This window comes from Myotis yumanensis, unplaced genomic scaffold (assembly GCF_028538775.1).
Source record: "Myotis yumanensis isolate MYYU_CA2020_CCGP unplaced genomic scaffold, mMyoYum1.0.hap1 SCAF_2, whole genome shotgun sequence".
Classification (NCBI taxonomy): domain Eukaryota; kingdom Metazoa; phylum Chordata; class Mammalia; order Chiroptera; family Vespertilionidae; genus Myotis; species Myotis yumanensis.
The window spans coordinates 5,599,822-5,621,144 of record NW_027223753.1 but is presented as its reverse complement, the minus strand read 5'-3'; the positions used below and the strand labels follow the sequence as shown (position 1 = coordinate 5,621,144).

Here is a 21,323-nt window from a genome sequence, read left to right as displayed (position 1 = left end):
GTTTTATACACAGTAAAACTATCAAGTACAAAGTTCAAAGTATTTTATGAAGGGTCTGACTTGTAGTCACCGTCTGGCTCTTTGGAGCAGATTCCCACTGCTTAGCTTCCTTCTCACTCTCTGCAGCTCCCAACTGCTTTACTGTATGTAGGATTTAAATACATTTTAAACATCACTACATAAATAACAGCTCTGATGCAGGCAAGTCTTATCTGATTTGGTTATTAAAAATTATAACTTATAGCCCAGCTGGTGTGGCTCAGCAGTTGAGCGTCAACCCAGGAACCAAGAGGCCATGGGTTCGATTCCCGGTCAGGGCACATGCGCAGGTCGTGGGCTCGATCCCGTGTGGGACTTGCAGGAAGCAGCCAATCAATGATTCTCATCACTGATATTTCTATCCCTCTCCCTTCCTCTCTGAAATCAATGAAAATAAAATAAAATGCATCTAATGAGGGATTAAGTGCAAGGCACTCTTTGTGGCACTGGGAATGCGTCAGTGATCAAACCAGACACAAATCCCTGCCAGCGGCATTGCTGTGATGTGCAAAGAACACCCTTGCCCACCTCCCCTACCTCTTCTGTATTCCAAAGGGCTGCCATGCTGAGTTTTATTACTTTGTTGTAAGTGTGGTTTGTGCAGCTTCTTAAAATAGAATACTGGGAACACAGCAAAATATCAGTATGTCCAATCTTGCTAAGCAATTGAATTCAGCAGATTTACTCCACTGTCTACAAAGGACCTGGGAGGCACTTCAGGCAGGTACAGGCCATACCGAGGGCCTCTCTCAGGGTCCCTGCAGACTACCCAGAATGCTCCTGCTTTGTAAAAGGTGCTAATGCTCTAAGCATCTTCTTTTTACAAAGGAAAAAATGTCAACCCTGAGACAACGGACACTATTAACTTATTTATATAATTTTCTTTTAGAGAATCGCAAAAGTAAAAAAGAGATGTATTGATAAGATCAGTGGAAAGTGGCCATACATCAGTGCCCTGACCAAGAAGTACCCCTGTACTCAAAACCCTCACCCAGAGCAGGACAGTGACGGGATAGCAGGGAAGGACAAGACCTTACATTCTCTTTTTCCCTTAAGGACAGGACTCCGAAATAGGGCAGGTAAGCTAGAGTCCTACCTTCTTTTGGGTTCTGCTTAAATTGTGCAGAAAGAGAAGAAAGAAAGATGACATCTCTGTCCCGGTCCTTCCAGGAGACACGAAAGATCTTACAGACCAGCTGCAAGGCCTGCTCTTCAGATACTTCAGAACCCGACGACGGCTCCTTGTGAGGAAGAAGATTTGGGGGTTAATTTCAAGTGGTGGGAGGTCCGAGTTAGACTTCCATAGAAATACTTAATCCTGACTTAATTCATTTCAGAAATGCATAGAACTATTCACCTACTGACTTAGAGAAAGATAAACTTGTTACTGTGACTCTAGAGCTACACTTTTCATAACACTAAAGAACTATACAAAATAAAGCACCACACTGCTTCCACTCCAACTTGTAAACACGTGTTGCTGAACACTAATAACTTACAGAACAGAAAGTGACCCAATTACCTATACCAGTTCTACACCACACCAAAAATAGCAAAAACCCACAACACCCTGTTTCTAAATATAGAAACTGGACTCAGATGATAACAAAATATGAAGACTTCATGTTTTCAAGAAGTTTGTTCTTGCTACTGGGTCCCACATACTGTCTCAATTTCCAGTCATTTTCCTTGGAATAGTCCCAAAGACATGATTGATCTACTTGCTTAAGCCAAACACCAACAGAAAACATTCAAATTAGCTCTGAATGAATTCCTATTACAAACCAAATTTCCTGTTGGAAACATGGGCCTGAAACAAAGATAAGGGAAGAATTTTATCAGTTAAAAGGACTGAGTTAGGCCAGCTGGCATGGCTCGGTGGTTGAATGCCGACCTATGAACTAGGAGGTCAAGGTCGATTCTGGTCAGGGCACATGCCTGGGCTGCGGGTTTGATCCCCAATGGGGGAGTGCAGGAGGCAGCCAATCAGTGATTCTCTCTCATCATTGATGTTTCTCTCTCTCCCTCTCCCTTCCTCTCGAAAAGACTGAGTTATACTTCCATTAGTAAGGGCAGGCTGGGCTACCCATTTTTCCTCAAAATAAAAAACCAATCACCTGACCAGGACCTGCTGATTGGGTGGCCACTCTTAACAGACTCCGCAGATACAAGACATGAGCGCTGTTTCCCTGTGTCATGTCACCTGTACTAAAACAGAAGCAAGGCTTCCTCTTACCAACCTTGTCGCTGAGGCTCCTTTTTTCTCTTCGATCATTTTCATCAACTTCCATATTTTCAATTCCTGAATCCACATCCACCTGGGACATGCTTTAAGTACAAAAGACAAATACGTCTTTTACCTTTCATAAATCCACCCAATGTCCCAGCCTCTGGCTGAGGAAGTTTTCAAATATCAATCAAAATCAGTCAGGAAAGCGAAATAATAAAGGTTCATCCTTTGTTTTTCTATTAATTCTTTAAAGAGCTCTCTTCATATATTAAGATAGAAACATTCTATCATAATTTTAATATTTTTCCCAAGTTGTCATTTTCTTAGGCTCACTTTCAAAAAAATAGTCAGAGCATATTTTCTATACATATTATGGTAAGCTATAGACAATCATTCAGAGCCTGATTATAAAATCTAGTTAAGAACATATAGTACTTTCCCCCACATTAAATAAATAAGTGTCCCAGGACCATCTATTGACAAGACCATCATTTTTACACTAATATGAAGTCACCTATTCATATGTCCTATTATATAGTATATGTGTGGTTCTTTCTGGACACTGGTTTCTGTCCCATTGGACAAGCTGTTTGTCCCTGAGCCAACACCACGCTGTCTTACTAAAACTTCACACTAAGTCTTGATACCTGCTGGGTCAATGCCTCCACCTGGTTCTTCTACTTTAGGAGAGTCTGGGCCATTCTTGACCCTTTGCTTTTGGATACAGAACTAAGAATTAGCTTGCCAGGTTCCTTAAATATTCTGCTGGGCCCTAATCAGTTTGGCTCAGTGGCTAGAGCGTCGGCCTGCGGACTGTAAGGTCCCAGGTTCGATTCCGGTCAAAGGCATGTACCTTGGTTGCGGGCACATCCCCAGTGGGAGGTGTGCAGGAGGCAGCTGATCGATGTTTCTCTCTCTCATCGATGTTTCTGACTCTCTATCCCTCTCCCTTCCTCTCTGTAAAAAATCAATAAAATATATTTTTTAAAAATATTCTGTTGGGATTTTGACTAATTTCACTGACTCCAGAGATCAAAGTGAGGAGAAATGGCATCGTTATGTTACTGAGTCTACCCATGGTATCTCTCTCCAAGTATTTAGGCTTTCATTAAGGTCTTTCGATAAACTTTTATAATTCTCTCCACAAGTCTTTCACTTCTTTTGCTCAATTTATACCTATGTACCATATATTTTTAAATGAAATTATGAATGGTACCTTTTTAAAAATTAAGTTTTCTTATTTTTGGTTGCTGCTAGTACACAGTAATGTAACTGATTTTGGACACAGATCTATTTTAAGCAACTTTACTTATACACAGGGTTCACTAGGTAATCATTTTATCTTTGAACAATAAGTGTTTTGTTTCTTCCACTCCAATCCCTACTTGTTCACTGCACGGGGTAGGATCCCCATGGTGAAGAGAAGCAGAAATAACAGCCATTCTTGTTATTACTGATTCTAAAGAGCGTTTCTAACTCCTCACCACTGAAAATGAGAGTGCTGTAGTTTTCTGGTAGATGTTCTTTATATTAGTCAGAATAAGATAGGCTCTGCTGTGGTAACACATATACTCTGAAATCTTAGAGGCTTAACACTATAAGGGTTTATTTCTTGCTTACGCAAAGTCTGGTGAGAGTGAAGCATCCTGACTTCATCTTTAATCTATGCCATCTGCAATACTCAGCCTCCCAGGTCACTGGAGCAAGAGAAGAGAGGGACGGAGGAGGAACATCGGCTCAACTGCCTTTCCTAAAAGTGACACATGTCACTTCCACTCACAGTCTATGGGACAGAACTAGTCACTTGACCCCAATCTAGCTGCAACGGAGCCTGGAAATGCTGGGGAAGGTATGATTATTTTGTTAACTCTATCTCTGCTATTGTCGGTTTAAGGACGCACCTTTCTGTACCCTGTTTGTTAAAATTTTTATCATCAACTGTTGAAGTTTAGCAAAATTTGCAATGGTTTTTCTCTTTTATAATATGGTGAATAATATTTATAAATTTTCTAATGTTAAAAGCACCCTTGGATTTCTGACATAAACTGAAGTTGATCATATTATATTGTACTATATCATATCACATTAACCTATAAAATTATATGAGCAAGGTTCTTTCGTTGAAAATTTTTAAAATACTGATTCAATTTATTTCATGTGTTTTTTTTATTATTATTCAGGTCTTCTTGATTCAATTTTGGGAGAAATATGTTTTTCTAGGAATTTGATTTTCATCCAACTTTTCAAATTTATTTGCATTTGCATATTTACACTTTTCATGGACACCTTTCAATAACAAATATTACTGAGCGCCCATTCTATGTAGGGCTTGTGCTAGGTGTCTGAAATGTCAGTGAACAAAAAAGATAAAAATAAATAAATAAATAAATCACTGTGTCATGGAGCATACATTCCATCTAGAGATAGAAATAGAATAAACAGCCTGGCCTCTTGGTGGCTCAGTGGTTGAGTGTCGACCTATGAACCAGGAGGTCACAGTTCATTTCCTGGTCAGGACACATGCCTGGGTTTATGGGCTCGAGCCCCAGTAGGGTGTGTGCAGGAAGCAGCTGATCAATGATTCTTTCTCATCATTGATGATTCTATCTCTCTCCCTCACCCTCTCCCTTCCTCTCTGAAATCAATAATAAAAAAAAAAAAAATTAAAAAAAAGAGACAATAAACAATAAACATAAATAAGCAAAGCATATAGTATAGTGAGTGCTATGGAAAATTTAAAGAAAAAAGAACAGGGAAAAGGCAACTGAGAGTGCAGGGCTTTCTGCTTGAAATGGGGTGAGCCTCACTGAGAAATGCCAGATGAGCAACAATATGAAGGCGGTTACTCATTCATGCCCAGGGGAAGAGCATTCCAACCAAGGGGTTCTTAGTCCCAATATTTCCTTGTATTCTTTTTTCCTTTTTAATATATTATAGCTTTATTTTCTTCTAAGGACCACTCTAGCTGCAACACGCAGATCATGATTCATAATATTTGTTACTGTTCAGTCCCACATACTTTCAAACTTCCATTATGATATTTTCTTTAACCTTTATATAGAAGCATACTCCATTTCTAAAATTTACAAATGTCTTAAGGTTTTTTTAAAAAAGTTTTTTTGCCCTAGCTAGTTTGGCTCAGTGGATAGAGGGTCGGCCTGCGGATGTAAGGGTCCTGGGTTCAATTCTAGTCAAGGGCACATGCCCAGGTTGCGGGCTTGATCCCCGGTAGGGGGCATGCAGGAGGCGGCTGATCAATGAGTCTATTTCATCATTGATGTTTCTCTCTCTCTCCCGTCCTCTGTGAAATCAATAAAAATATATTTATAAAATAAATAACTTTTCCCCCCCATATTAATTATCAAACCTAATACTAGTGAGAAAACATGTACGATTCTGACTGTTGAAACTTTTTGGTCAGTGAGTATTAGGAAAGCAATGTGTATTCTCCAACTGTACAGGACAAAGTTCTGTATCTTTCCACTGGATCAAGCTTGCCAGCTGTGTTGTTTAATTTGCCCATACGCTTATTCATATTTATTCTCTTTAATCTATTGATAAATGATCTATTGTTAAAACACTCCCACTATGACTGTGTCAATTTCTTCTAGTTCTGTCAATATTGGCTTTATTGCATATTGCTGTTATATTACTAAGTACATAGACTTTCAGAACTGTTAAATCCTACAGGTAAACAAAACTTGTGTCGTTATATAGTGCTAACGTCCAGTAATACTTTGTGCCTTAAAGTCTACTTCATTAATATGCTTACCCCAAGTTTCTTTTGTTTACTTTGTTTCGTTTGCCTGGTATAACCTTTTATGTTTTTTTTTTTACTCTTAACCTTACTTCTCTAACCTAATCTTTCAGATATCCCTTTTATAAACAAGGATAAAGCTGGGTTCTGTTTTGTTTTCAATACAACCTATTCCTTTTCACTGTGATTTACTGTAATTGCTAACATATTTTCATTTTTTTTGACCAGCTTATTTTGTGCTATTTGTCACTTTTTAGAAATTTGTTTCTTCCTTCCCTTTCTTTGAATTGACTTAACTCCACCCTCCCACCTCCTCACTATGGTTCCATACTTCCCTTTTACTGGTTTGGAAGACATACTATATTTCCATTCTATTAGTGGCTACCCTTGAAATTTAATCAAGTATTCTTAACTCAAAATCTAAAAGTTGGCCAGTATCTTAAAAAAAAAAAAAAAAAGTTGGCCAGTACCTTTACCCCTTTCTCAAGTATAAAAGGACTTTAGATCTTGCTTGGGTCAACGAACCCCCAAAACGCCCCTTACGGCTAACCTGCTACTGCTGGCCAGCTAAATGTTAGACCTATCTAATTTTTCTACACTGTTGTTATTGCTCTATACCATCAGTGTTTATTATTTTCTTCACTCACTCTTCTTGCATGTCACACATTATTCCTGTGATCATTTTCTTTCTTAACTACATCTGTTAAAAAAGTCAGGGGGCCCTAGCTGGTTTGGCTTAGTGGATAGAGCATTGGCCTGCGGACTGAAGGGCCCCGTGTTGGATTCCAGTCAAGGGCATATGCCCCAGTTGCGGTTGCAGGCACAATCCTCAGTAGGGGGCGTGCAGGAGGCAGCCGATCAATGGTTCTCTCTCATCTGTGATGTTTCTATCTCTCTCTCCCTCTCCCTTCCTCTCTGAAATCAATAAAAATGTATTAAAAAAAAAAAGTTGGGGGTCTTTTAGTGGCAGGTTATCAGGTTGTGTTTTTAATCTATTAATGTCTTTATTTCATCCTTGCTCTTAAAAGATCGTTCCACAAAGGTACACAATTTCCAGTAGACTTCCTGTCAGCATTCAATGCTATTACTCCAACATCCTCTGGCTTCCATCTTTGAGACATCTAATAGTTGTTCTTTTGTAGAGAATCTCTTTTCTGACTACTTATAGGTCTTGGGTATTCTGCAATTTTATTAAGAGATGTCTAGATAGAAATTGCTTTTTGTTTAACCTGTTTGCGAGTTGCTGGGCTTCCTGAATCTGGAGATTCATATCATTTATCAACTCTAGAGAAATTCTCAACCATTTATCTTTTTTAAAAAAAATTATAATTGACATTCAATATTATTTTATATTTCAGCCATTTATTTTTTGATAATGGCTTCCAAATCAGTAGAGGAAAAAATGTCTAATAAGGAGAAGAGTGGGGAATCTCTTCAAGTCTCTCTCCTCTCCTTTTAATGTTTCTATTAAATATATATTGATTCTGTGTACTCTACATCTCCATCTTTCATATTTTTCATCACTTTCTCTCTTTGTGGTGTACTCTGGGTAATTTCTTCAGCTCTATCATTCCATCTGTTAATTCTCGCTTTAGCTATGTCTAATCCTTTGTTTAACTCGTTTCAATTTGAATTATCTTTTCCTTTCTAAAAATTGTATTTGGTTCTTTACAAATGTGCTTGGTTGTTTTTATAGTCACCTGCCCCTTATGTTTTCAATTCCTTTTTTAATTTATTTAAATATACATATTTTATATTCTGTACCTGATAATTCCAAAACCCTAAAATCTCTAGATGAAATAACTATTGTTACTAATCTGTTGGCTGTTAGTCATACTGGCTGTTTTCTGCTGTGCTTTGTGATTTTTGACCATGAGCTAATATTACTTGGAAATTTTTCTAAGGAAATTCTCTGAAGACATGATGCTTTGTGTTTTCTTCTGTTAGATGCCTTGGTTCACTGTATATGACAATTCTTAGCCTGAGGTTTTTTTAGACTATACCAATAGTGTGAATCTAGGTGCTAAACCCAGATGAAAGTTACCTATTAGCCATGAAATCACAGAGTTGACTTGATTAACAAAAAAAAAAGTCCGCCGAAACCGGTTTGGCTTGGTGGATAGAGCGTCGGCCTGCGGACTGAGGGGTCCCGGGTTCGATTCCGGTCAAGGGCATGTACCTGGGTTGCGGGCACATCCCCAGTAGGAGATGTGCAGGAGGCAGCTGATCGATGTTTCTCTCTCATCGATGTTTCTAACTCTCTATCTCTCTCCCTTCCTCTCTGTAAAAAATCAATAAAATATATTTTAAAAAAAAAAAAAAAAAGTCCATGTATTCCCAGTCGGTGTGGCTCAGTGGTTGAGCATCGGCCTATCATTCTCTGTCAGGGCACATGGCCGGGTTGTAGGCTCAGTCTCCAGGGGAGGCATGCAGGAGGCAGCTGATCAATGATTCTCTTTCATCATTGATGTTTCTGTCTCTCTTCCTCTCCCTTCCTCTCTAAAATCAATAAAAATATATTTGAAAAAAGAAAATACATGTATTCAAAGCAATGGTAATAAGAACAAAATTGTTTTTACTCTATGGGGTTAACTTGATCTTTTCCCTGAGAGTGCCGACCTTCCTGAATTCTTGCCTAATGTGTGTGGTCTCTGATCTGGTTCCTCACCCCCAACCCCACCCAACTACCAAAGCTCTATTCTAGTACTTCTCAACCTTTTTCATATCATAACACACAGAGAAGATAATATTTGTCTGGCCTACTGACATAAACAGAGGGGGCAGCTTAGGGCAGTGGAATGGGTCTGGGAGTTGGGCTGGGTGTCTGGCTGGACCATGGAATAAAGAAATAAGCACCTCAGCCACTCTATCACCTGGTCATGGTGCACTTGCAGCACAGGAAGGCTCTGCTCCAGGACACCCTGATCCTTACAGAGCTCATAGACTGTTTGGCTCAGCTAGATCCGTCCACTTACTGAGCTCCATCCACATTTTAAATGTTCACTGATGAGTAAAATGTCAAAGAAATATTTAGGGGCTGACAGATGATGCCACCTTTGTGTTTATAAAGACATTAAAAAGCTAAAAACATTTCTTACCACCTACACCATTATTTCACAAAAGATATTTCAACACCAAAAACATAAAAAGGTATAAAGAACACTTCAGAATAATACAAAGATATTTAAGTTTAATAAATTTAGCTCTAATTTGCTATGGACTGGCATGGATCTCTGGGCTGGCGTCTGAGACTAATGACTGAGACTAAATTGAATGGATCTTTCTCTTTCCATCAATACACTCTATTGGGAAATCAGCTCACTTTACCTTTTCTCACAAGAGACACCATCTATATCCATGCTCTGGGAACGTGAGAGAGACTGCGATTGCGTTTCAAGGCTATTGGAGGGCGAGCTGCTGAGAGAACTGACTCCTTCACTGCTCTGGCTTCGATGGGCTACTCCTAGGCAGAAAAAGACATGAAAGAGTAAGTCTCACATGAAGTAACAGTAAAACCATTTGTAATGACAACAGTAAGTATACACAATTGGTATTCATACCATGTGACAGTCAGCAATCGAAGAATCTATAATAATAAAAGGGTAATATGCAAATTGACCAAACGGCCCAACGACCATCCGGATGACCTTCAGGATGAAGCCGGGGCAGCCGCCGGGGCTGCGAGAGCCGAGCCCCTTGCAAATATTTTGTGCATCGGGCCTCTAGTTTCTAATAAAAGATTACACTAAATGCAAAAGTAATATTAAAATCATAGGAACATTAACACTTAGTCATAACTTATCAATATACATCGTATGAGGTCAGTAACACAGCTGTATCTAATATCTAAAACTGATTCCTCATCACCTTCTTTTTCACCAATTTAAACTATGATCCTGGAATACAAGTTAGCTTCCATCACAGGCCAGGAAAACCCTTGAAATGTACCCAGAATAAGAAGGGCTATAGAGACATGTAGAGGGAGAGGTGTGATCAAGCAAATACACTAAAATGTTAATGGAAGGATCTAGATGGTGGGTATATAGGTGTCCATTACAAGATTCTTTCAAATCTGCTGGAGGCATAAACTTGTCATAATAAAATGTTGAAAGCACGCAATAGACCCATCTGAGCTATTGCTAAATACAGGTCAGTGCACTTACTGAGTGAACATCTTCTCCGTGGCAGCCGGGGTAAGGGAGTAACTGACGCTGCTGACCTGCCTCACAGAGCTTCCAGAGGCTTGAGCCACAGCACGAGAGGGGACAGATTTCTCATCGATGTCTTTAAAGGCAGGTTTTCATAGAATTTTAAAAAGTACTTTAACTCTATGAATATCCAGACATCTGCAAGTACTTTTAAAAATAGAGGGCATAAAAAATAAAAAATACAGGGTGTTCCAAAAAAATGTATACACAGTTTAACAGCTGACACCTCAATTGATGTTTCTTTCTTTTCAGATGTAACCCATTGGGATTAATAGTGGTATTCAATGTGTATATACATTTTTGGGACACCCTGCATATACCTATTGTGGTGAAAGGAAAATGAGACTTACATTTTTTAAAAAACAACTTGAGTTACCAGTTGTAGCTGAAATAACTACCAAGTGGATAACATTTTAACCATCCCAGCATTCCAAGAAAGTAAAGCTGGCACCTTTAATGTCTCTCCATTGAAGAATGTTACAAAACATTTATCCGCTCCTGATAGCAGGTATTAACATATACCTGTTTATTAAAACTTCTGCAGGACTCATGAAGGAAAAGAGAAATGAAATTGTCAGTGTTCCTAAGTAGACACAAGGGAAATATGGACAACATCTAATGTAGTGAGAATTCTGAGAGAAGCTTGTGGAAGACAGCAAAACTTTAAATTCATTAATTCAAGAAGGGTAATGCAAAGTAAGTTCTCAGTAAATATTTACTGAAGGACTAGATAATAGAGCACCAATAATGTCCTTAGGAGAACATTAGTTTACCTACCACAGTGAAAGGTCTGACAATTTTTTAATAAAAATGAATCAATAATAAAGCTCAACAATTTTTATGGGATAGCAATTCAGCAGATTTTAAAAGCCTACCTGATAAAACCAGGCTTAGAATAAACTGGTAATTACAGTACGCTGTCTGAAACCTGTATTTGTAAGATCACATTCCACAGCTACACTCTGTGTACAATAGCCCATAGCAGTACAGTGCCAGGGTATTCCACCCCGCTAATGGACTGCATCCCAGTGTTTCTATAAGACAGCCAGGAGATCATCTGCATCCTCCTGAACTCCCCATGTGAGCCTCACGTTCTGGGTCAAGTGGCGCAATTCTCCCAGAATTAACTATGTTTACTAGTTCCTCCATCTGTACAACCACATGACCCCACTCCTTTCTGAAACTTAAAAATCAGATGGTCTGATTTTATTTAGAATCAATATGAATTCAATATCATGAGTAACAACCAATCAAAGCACTTGTACAAAATACCGCGTTGTTCTCAAACCACACACACATGCGTCTGTCCTCACCCGCTCCCACCCCTAACTTGAGAACTCACTGTCAGGAGGCCAAGCTTTAAGGCATAGGTAGCGCCCCCTTCATGTCCATAAAACCAGACATTAGAGAATTAAAACACAGGCAACACCTCTGATCCTCCTTTAGAAGATGAGTAAATTCTCTACGTACCAAATTTTACAGAGTGAGGGTGTGTATAACAAAGAGCGGAGAGAGCCATGTCTGCTCAGTAAAATATGAATTACGACTTTCAAAATGGCAGCTTCCCAAACTGCTATGGTGACCAGGATCTTGTTAAAGGTAAATTATGCATTCTGTGTGGGAAGGCTAGATTTTTTATTTAATAGGGTTTTATTTTTGTAAGATTTTGCTCCTAGCATTGAAGTATTTACTGAATGATATTCCCTTTCAGGTATAAACCAAACCAAATGCCTATAGTTAAGCTGCAACACTAGCTCTGTTCCAGTATTTCTCTCTCTCTCACACACACACACACACACACACACACTATTTTATCCTCTTGAGATTTTTTTTTTTTTTTTAAATTAAATCTTTATTGTTCAGATTATTACATTTGTTCCTCTTTTTTCCCCCCATAACTCCCCTCCTTCCAGCTCCCACCCCACCCTCCACCCTCACTCCCCACCCACTGTGTTCATCCATAGGTGCATGATTTTTGTCCAGTCACTTCCCGCATCTCCCACACCCCTTTTTCCCCCAAGAATAGTGAGTCTATTCCCTTTCTATGTCCCTGATTCTATTATAATCACCAGTTCATTCTGTACATCAGGTTATTTATTCACTTGATTCTTAGATTCATTTGTTGATAGATGCATGTTTGTTGTTCATAATTTGTATCTTTACCTTTTTCTTCTTCTTCCTCTTCTTAAAGGATACCTTTCAGCATTTCATATAATACTGGTTTGGCGGTGATGAACTCCTTTAGCTTTTCCTTATCTGTGAAGCTCTTTATCTGACCTTCAATTCTGAATGATAGCTTTGCTGGATAAAGTAATCTTGGTTGTAGGTTCTTGGTATTCAGCACTTTGAAAATTTCTTGCCATTCCCTTCTGGCCTGCAAAGTTTCTGTTGAGAAATCAGCTGACAGTCGTATGGGTATTCCCTTGTAGGTAATTGAGCCTCTTTCTCTTGCTGCTTTTAAGATTTTCTCTTTGTCTTTTGCTCTTGGCATTTTAATGATGATGTGTCTTGGTGTGGTCCTCTTTGGATTCCTTTTGTTTGGGGTTCTCTGCGCTTCTTGGACCTGTAAGTCCATTTCTTTCACCAGGTGGGGGAAGTTTTCTGCCATTATTTCTTGAAATAGGTTTTCAATATCTTGCTGTCTCTCATCTTCTGGCACTCCAATGACTCTGATATTAGACCGCTTAAAGCTGTCCCAGAGGCTCCTTACACTATCTTCACACTTTCGGATTCTTTTTTCATTTTGCTTTTCCAATTGGGTGTTTTTTGTCGAATCTTTGGTTTGATTATTGTACTCCTCTGGTCTGCTATTGGGTATAATATTCTTTATTTCAGTCTGTGTATGCTTACTTTCTAATTTCTTTATCGTAGCATCGAGGGTCTCATTAGTTTTCGTGAGGTTCTGCACAAATTTATGGCAAGCCCTCAAAATTGCGATTCTTAGCTCCATATCCTCCATTTCTGTCATGTTTTTTTGTCTCCGCATCTTTTATGCTTTCTTGGTGCACCCCCTTGTGGTCTCTGTGCGCAGTCTTGTTCTAGCCAAGCCTTAATTGTTGTAGTTAACACTAGGGGGATTTGACCCTCAGGCCGACTGGCTATAGGAATCAGCTGTGCGGAAAACGTCTGTCTTCTGGGGAGGCGCTAATCCAGCCTTTGCCTGAGGCGATCGGCAAATGGCTGTGCGCAGGCTTTGGGCGGGGCGGGATCAACAGGGCGGGTGGAGGGAGCAGTTATGGCCACGCTCAGTCCCGTTCCCAGAGGCTCTGCTTCTCAGAACCCCGGCAGCCGCTGCAAACCTCGGAGAGAAAGCTGCCCTCAGGTTCCAACTGATGCCGGGTAATCCCGCTTCTCCCGTTTGAGTCTGGGTCCCTAGAGACTCACCCGGATCTGGAGCCCAGAGTCTGAGACTCACTCCCGACAGAAAACGACAACCGCGCCCTCAGCCACCAGCCCGCTTTCGCGCGCACCTCGGTACCTTTGTATTTTCCACACTGCGCCGCCTCTGAGCCTCGATTTGCTGTTCTCTTTCCTTCTAGTTGCAGAGTCTCTCTTCAGCCAGCCTTCCTGTGGTTCTGGGTGATGTCCGTTCAGTCTTTTAGTTGTATTTTTGAAATGGTTGTTTGCGGCAGCGGTCTCCGGTGTTTACCTACGCCGCCATCTTGGTCGACCTCTCCCCCCTCTTGAGATTTTTAAAAAATGTTTTTTCAATTGTTTTTAGAGGTAGAGGAAAGGAGAAGGAAAGAGAGATAGAAATATCAATGATGAGAGAGAATCACTAATCAGCTGCCTCCTGCACATGCCCCCTGGGGATCAAGCCCACAACCTGGGCATGCGCCCTCAACCACTGAGCCACACCGGCCAGGATTGAGATTTCCTTAAGCCACACATGCTGATGTCATTTTGGTCATTTCCTCTTGTGATTGATTAATTCAGCAGATCTTTTATTTGGTGCCCATCATGTGCTACCACTGTTAAAGGCACCGGGGACAGAGCCTGCGCCCCATGGAGCTTACACTCTAGGAGGGAAGGCAGAGAAAACAGGACATGCAGGTAGCACATGTGCCACATCCGCCCAAGAAAAGCGATCTGTGTCGGATAGAGGTTGTGGTTTTAGACAGGGCGGCCAAAGAAATGTTATTGAGAAGGTGACAAATAAACATCTGGAGAGTTAAGCAAAAAAGCCTGTGGATTTTAGGGCATGAGCATTCTAGGCACAGAAACGGAAAATATAAAGGCCCAAGTCGGGATCACGCCTGGAATGTTCCAGAACAGCAGGGAAGCCAGCATGGCCGGAGCAGAGGAAGTAAGAAGAGCGGTGAGAGAGGAGGTCAGGGCGGCAGCAGGGTCAGGCCACACATGGCCCTGGTCGGGGGGGACTGACGTTCACTCGGGGAAGGCAGGGAGCCAGAGCAGGGTTTTGAACTAACGTGACCTTTTTATGAGGGGATTGTCTTCTGTTTTGTTCTGCTTAGACTTGTTTATTTAATAAATTCATGTAAATTTGTTTCTCCAGTCTGCCAAGGACATGGCCAATAATATCTACCTGCATGTGATTAGGAATAATGGCGACTATGGAGAAACACAATTAGGACTTCACAGCACAGAGGCACTGCCAAGAACTAAGAGCTGTCCTCGTCTTTCTGTACGTGAGTGTGGGCATCGGAATGAGCTTGCCGTAAAACTGACGCTGCTGTTGTATGACCTGGTACTTGTGCTTTAGAGCAGTGGTTCTCAACCTTCCTAATGCCGCGACCCTTAATACAGTTCCTCATGTTGTGGTGACCCCCAATTTCATTGTTACAAATTGAACATAATTAAAGCATAGTGATGAATCACAAAAACAATATGTAGTTATATATGTGTTTTCCGATGGTTTAGGCGACCCCTGTGAAAGGGTCATTCGATCCCCAAAGGGGTCTCGACCCACAGATTGAGAACCGCTGCTTTAGAGGGACTCACTGGCTCCACACCGAGGCCAGAGAGGGCCTGGCGAGACCAGTGAGGAGGCCCCCCAGCATCCAGGCAGGATGTGCAGGTGCCTCGGACCTGGGTGGCAGCAGGACAGGTGAGGTGAGTTGTGAGAATCTGCTCAGGTTCTATTTTGCTGATAGGCCTGGAGTAGGGGCCAGGAATCTAGTTCGAGGGCCACATCTGACCCACTGAATAAAGTTTTATTGGAACACAGCTACGCTCCTTCATTTACATATCGTCTGTGCCTGCGATTGTGCCACAGGGTGGAGAAGAACAGCTGTGGCAGAGACTGCACAGCCTTCAAAGCCTAAGTTATTTACTGCCTGGCCCTTTACAGAAGAGTTTTCATGACCCGCAACTAGAATATGAGGTAAACAGAGGAGAAAATGCTTAGGCTTAAGCAAACAGGAAAAGAAGAGTTGTCATTTATAGGGACGGGGTCCTGGGGGAGGATGGCATGCGAGGAAGCATCAGGAGCTCTGACTGTGGACGTGTCAACTGTGAGATGCGTATTGGATGATGTTTGAGTCTGAGGCTCCAGGAACAGGTCTGGGCTGGAGTCATCAGATTAGAGACAGTAAAGCCAAGAAGCCAGATAAATCAGTGAGAGAATAAACACAGGAGAGGATGAGAGCTTAACTATTAAGTCCTGGGCATCCTCACATTCAGAACGCAGAGAAATCAAGAGCCATGCAGAGAACCAGGAAGAAGAGAGGCAGGAGGAAACCAGGAGTGTGGGGGCCTAGAACAGCGGTCGCCAACCTCTCGGACCTCACGGACCATCAGTGCTCCGCGGACCATCAGGTGGTGACCGCTGTTCTAGAAGATGAGAGGAAAGCACTTCAGGAAAAGAGGGTAAAGCCAGGCCAAGTGAAGCTGACAGGTAAGATCAGAAGTGACTCAGAAACCACGGGCCTCACCTGAGGGATCGATTCAGCAGAGGGTGTAAGGGCGGGGAGTGAGCACAGGCAACTCGTCCCGAAGTTCTGTTGTGAATGGATGCAGAGATGTGGGGGGAAGCCCACAGGGGAAATGAGATCAGGAGTTCCCCCTTTTTTTAATCCTCCCAGAGGATATATATATTTATTGATTTTTAAAGAGAAGAAGGGAGAGAGAAACATCACCCAACAGGAAACCAAACCTGCAACGTAGGCATGTGCCCTGACGTGGAATCGAACCTGCAATCTGTCGGTGTACGGGACGACATGCCAACCAACTGAGCCACCTGGCCAGGGCAAGAGTTCCTTTTTATTTATTCCCATGATGGGAGAAGGAACAGAATATAAATGGCTATTAAAAAACGAAAGTTTTTTACTTGAGTTGGAAAAATGGGACTGCTGGGCAAGGGCTCTGAGCAGGTGGGAGGAGCTGGGACCTAGGGTGGGCCTGCAAGGACGTGGGGCAGTGCGAGCCCTTCAGGCGGTCTTTTCTGCCCCGTGTTTCTCCACGAATAGGAAGGCGGGCCATCAGCTGAGAGTGAGCGTGGAGAATGAGGCCGCAGACTGCAGAAGGTAAGGAATAATTAACAGAGTGGGGAAGGAAACCAGGAAATATGGTATAACTGCCTGCACTGTTAAGGGTCCACTTGGTTTGTGGTCATGAATCTAAAACGAGACAGGCAGCACGGTCTGGGCTTTTCTCTAGCTTTGTTCACTGCACAGGGGCATGCTGGGGTGAGCGCTGCTGGTCCCAAAGAGACAGCGTGCTGCGCCCAGGAGTGCTGAGGGGCCTGCCAGGAGCACAGAGTTCTGGGTCTCCTGCCTGACCTTTCCTGATGTAGTGAGACTCCCCATCAAACCAGTTCTCCCTGGACAGTTTCTAGCATTCCTGGGGGGAGGGGCACGGGAAGGAAACAGGACTAGGGGAGGGGGGATGGCAACCATGGTGAGACAAGGAGTGCTGTCTCCAAGGAAAAGGTAAAACACAACCGGAATCCCGAACGCTTCTCCTACCAGAGGCCCAGCACAGCTTCTCGGAGTGTACAGAGGAGACACTGCAGGCAAAGGCACTGTTGATTACTAACTGATGATTTGGCCTGAACTGCTCTCACTTTTCTAATGATATCTAAGCATTTATTTTTACATAAGGAGGAGGCTACAATGATATCTACAACAGAAACTCTGTAAAACACGTTTATCTTATTTTAAAATATATTTTTATTGATTTCAGAGAGGAAGGGGAGAAGGAGAGAGACAGAAACATCAATGATGAGAGAGAATTATTGATCAGCTGCCTCCTGCATGCCCCCTACTGGGGATTGAGCCCGCAACCTGGGCATGTGCCCTAGACTGGGATTGAACCTGAACTATTCAGTCTGCAGGCCGATGCTCTATCCACTGAGCCAAACCAGCTAGGGCGGTAAAACACTTTTAATTGACTAGTCAACCTAAACAAGACAGGTTATTCAGAGGGAACTAAGGCAGAGTGCATTAAATGGCCACAGACCTAAAAACTCCATGTTCAATTATTAGATGATATGATAATCAATACAGATCTCTTAGCACCTGCTTTCTCATAATTAGGATCTTAAATAATTATAATAATTACTACACTGGTAATAATCATGTTTGATAGAAATGTTCATTTAGAGAAAGGACAGATATTTTCAAATATTCAGTATGAGTCACTATCATCGTTTCCCAACAAAGATACTTCTAGATATCAACCTGAACTCATTAATTATAAAGAAATAAACCTTGCCCTAGCTGGTTTGTCTCTGGATAGAGCATCAGCCTGAGGACTGAAGGGTCCCAGATTCAATTCCGATCAATGGCATATGCCCAAGCAGCAGGCTCAATCCCCAGTAGGGGGCATGCAGGAGGCAGCCGATCAATGATTCTCATCATTGATGTTTCTATCTCTCTCGCCCTCTCCCTTCCTCTCTGAAATCAATAAAAATATATTACCAAAAAAAAAAAAAAAAAAAAGAAAGAAACCTTTTGTTAGCTAAGTAATTGTCAATAAAATGGTCCTAAAACATACCAGGTAAACGTTTACACCCTGAAAATTCAGAGAAAGCATTCTATGCCAATGCAAACAAGGAAATCTGTAATTAGAGGCTTGTTACTTTGACCATTATTTCAATCTCATATTTTCAGATGATTTGTCTTAAAAGCATCAACCAAACTCATCAAATCAGCAGAACCAAATATAGTCTTAATCACTTTGCCATCAAAGACAAGACCTGACCCTGTTGGGAAAAAATGGTAAGTTATGGAAAGGAAAACAGTTAGTTTTAACAGATCACTATCAAAATGAGTAGACATCAACAAAGCATGCTGTAATAATCTCACATTCTAAACTATGGCTTGCAGGATTTTAAACAGTTGCTGTCCAATTGATTGTACCCTGTTGTGGAAATGTCAAAACTATAAGCGAATAAAAGGCTACGATTAGAATGATAAACACACCCAGCTATGAAGAGAGGCTTACCTGATGCACCTATTGGGGAGGTAGCTGGGGTCATGTTGTGGACATTGAGACCAAGACTCTGGGAGGGGCCGGGGGCTGATGCCGCTATAGGGGGCCCCGGAGGGTTCTCCCTCTGGGGAGAGGTGAGCGGGGTGGTCGGTTGGGAGGTCTGTCCACCAGCAAGTCGAGCCAGGCGCCTCCGCCGGATCTGCGCGGGGAAAGGGCATGTGTGAGTAAACAGCAGGAACACTGCCGGAGAGGAACGCTAGCTCATCAGTAACCACACTAGAGCTGAACGACTAAATGTGCCTTGAGAATAAAGTACCCGTTTGAGGAAAGTATTAACTCCGTGTACCAGTATTTCTGCAAGCCACCACCTCACTTTTTAAAAACTGCAGCACATAATTATTTTAATTCCACCCGGCCGGCTTGGCTCAGTGGCTGAGCATCGACCTATGAACCAGAAGGTCACAGTTCGATTCCTGGTCAGGGCACATGCCCGGGTTTCGGGATCCATCCCCAGTGTGGGGCGTGCAGGAGGCAGCAGATGTATGCTTCTGCCTCATCATTGATGTTTCTATCTCTCCCTTTCTCTCTGAAATCAATAAAAATATTTTTTGAAAATTTAGTTTAATTCCTAACCCAAACCAAATGTTAAATTAGATGTGAAGGTGAAATAAACACATTTTCACACACACACAAATAAATAAAACTGCATCTTACTCGCCTTATCTTATGTTTATCACACTTCCTTGACTGATTTTGTGAATTTACAATTAGCACACCACACTTATAAACACACTAAAGCTTGTTATTTTATTAAAACTATGTAACATGGCCATCTTCATCACTCAAACATTGACAGAAAGTAACAAAAATTTTACTAAGACACAAATTTTACTTATCGCGTTCAAGAGCAGAATGATTAGTTTTTCTTAATTTCAATAAAAATGTAATCTACGACTTCTTCCTTATACCAATATCCCAGAGTTATGAAGATATTACAATTATGTCCACGAAATCCCAGTGGATCGAAGAACCGCTTCCCCGTGTTGAGAGTCATTAAATTCCTAACCAGTCAATACTCTCACTGACCACCTGCCGTCCCAGGCCCTGAGGACGCGTGATAACAAGGCTTCCGCTCTAAGCAGGACTCAGAGAAGCAAAGCAACCAGGCTGCTCACACTCTTTCCATTAGGAATAGGGAAGGGGACACATTACATATGACAAAGGTTATCAGGGAGGGACCTCATCTGAACTGAGAGGCTCGCTGTCATTGTAACATTGTAGGAAATCTGCTCCTTTACTGTTCAGACAACCGCGGCAACCTGATTCTGGACCCCACGCTCAGAAGCCCCGTGTGTCCCTGCAGCAATACAGCTAACCATCAACTTCTACGAAAAATGAAAGCAGTACTTGTTCATCTGTGTTCACAGCAGCACTATTCCCAATAGCCGTGAAGTGGAAGCAGCCCGAGTGTCCATCCATAGATAAACGGATAAATGAAATGTGGTGAGTCCACACAATGGGATCTTACTCAGCCTTAAAAAGGAGGGAGATTCTGACGTACACACCACATGGTGAACTTTGAGGACATTCTGTTACGTGACAGGAGCCAGTCACAGAGAGACAAATGCTGTGCCTTCCACATGAGGTGCCCAGACTAGGTGAAGTCACAGGGACAGAAAGCAAAATGGAGGTTGCCAAGGGCCAGGGAGATTTTAAAAATCTAAGTATAGAATAAAATCGGAAGTGACAAGAAAGGGTAGCATGTTGTCATAGTCCCTCCTCCCACCCACTCTCCGCACGCACGCACAGGAATTCTTTACAATCACCGGTCACTCCCCCGCGTACACCCGGACTAAGTCCTCACTGCGCCAGCGGCTGCCTCCGGGCGCACGGCATCCCATGCAGCCACGCGGGCCCTCTGACATTTACTAGAACATCATCTTATCTCTGGCCGCTTGCTAGTCCTTTGGCCTCTGGGCACTTTCTCTCATTCTTGGCATGGCTGGTTCTCTCTCCAGCTTGAATGTCACCTGCAGGACTTCCCCCGCCATGGCATCTAGCACAGCCCTCCGTGCCACCCTCACTTGATGTCACGGGTCTCTGTTCACATCCTTCGCACACTCCTCATGGACTGCTAATACTTACCTTTCTTACTCACTGTCTTACTCTGTTTCCCTAGTGCTGTGGTCGGCAAACTGCGGCTCTCGAGCTACATGCGGCTCTTTGGCCCCTTGAGTGTTGCTCTTCCACAAAACACCACAAAATACCACGTGCGGGCGCGCACGTACAGTGTGATTGAAACTTCGTGGCCCATGCGCAGAAGTCGGTATTTTGTGGAAGAGCCACACTCAAGGGGCCAAAGAGCCGCATGTGGCTCGCGAGCTGCAGTTTGCCGAGCCACAGTTTGCTGACCACTGCCCTAGTGGAATGGAAGCTCCCTGAGAAAACCATGCCTACCTTGCTCATGCGGTATTCCCAGCTTTGGGCACAGTGCCAGGCACATAACAGCTCTGTACATACTGACCAACGGGAGAAATTAATATACGGAGTTGAGGGAGGCCAAGGACCGAAACCACACACGAGAGTGTTTAACTGAATATTCAAAACCCAGGCGGTGCATCATCTTCTAGTCCTGACTCCTCTTCAGCTACACATTCAGCAAACATCACTGAGCACCACAGTAACCTAAGCAGTT

The 21,323-nt window shown here is 42.3% G+C and overlaps 1 protein-coding gene across 2 annotated transcripts in view; it reads right to left on the bottom strand.

Moving 5' to 3' along the window:
• Window positions 1–21,323, bottom strand: part of UBE4B (ubiquitination factor E4B) — a 91,539-nt gene that overhangs the window by 46,576 nt on the left and 23,640 nt on the right. For both annotated transcript variants that reach the window (XM_070404049.1, XM_070404051.1), the window contains exons 2-5: window positions 18,641–18,827; window positions 9,354–9,489; window positions 2,280–2,367; window positions 1,136–1,280 (exon numbers count right to left, since the gene is read on the bottom strand). In XM_070404049.1, the coding sequence (XP_070260150.1) occupies window positions 1,136–1,280; window positions 2,280–2,367; window positions 9,354–9,489; window positions 18,641–18,827 (556 nt within the window). The remainder of the gene's footprint in view (window positions 1–1,135; window positions 1,281–2,279; window positions 2,368–9,353; window positions 9,490–18,640; window positions 18,828–21,323) is intronic.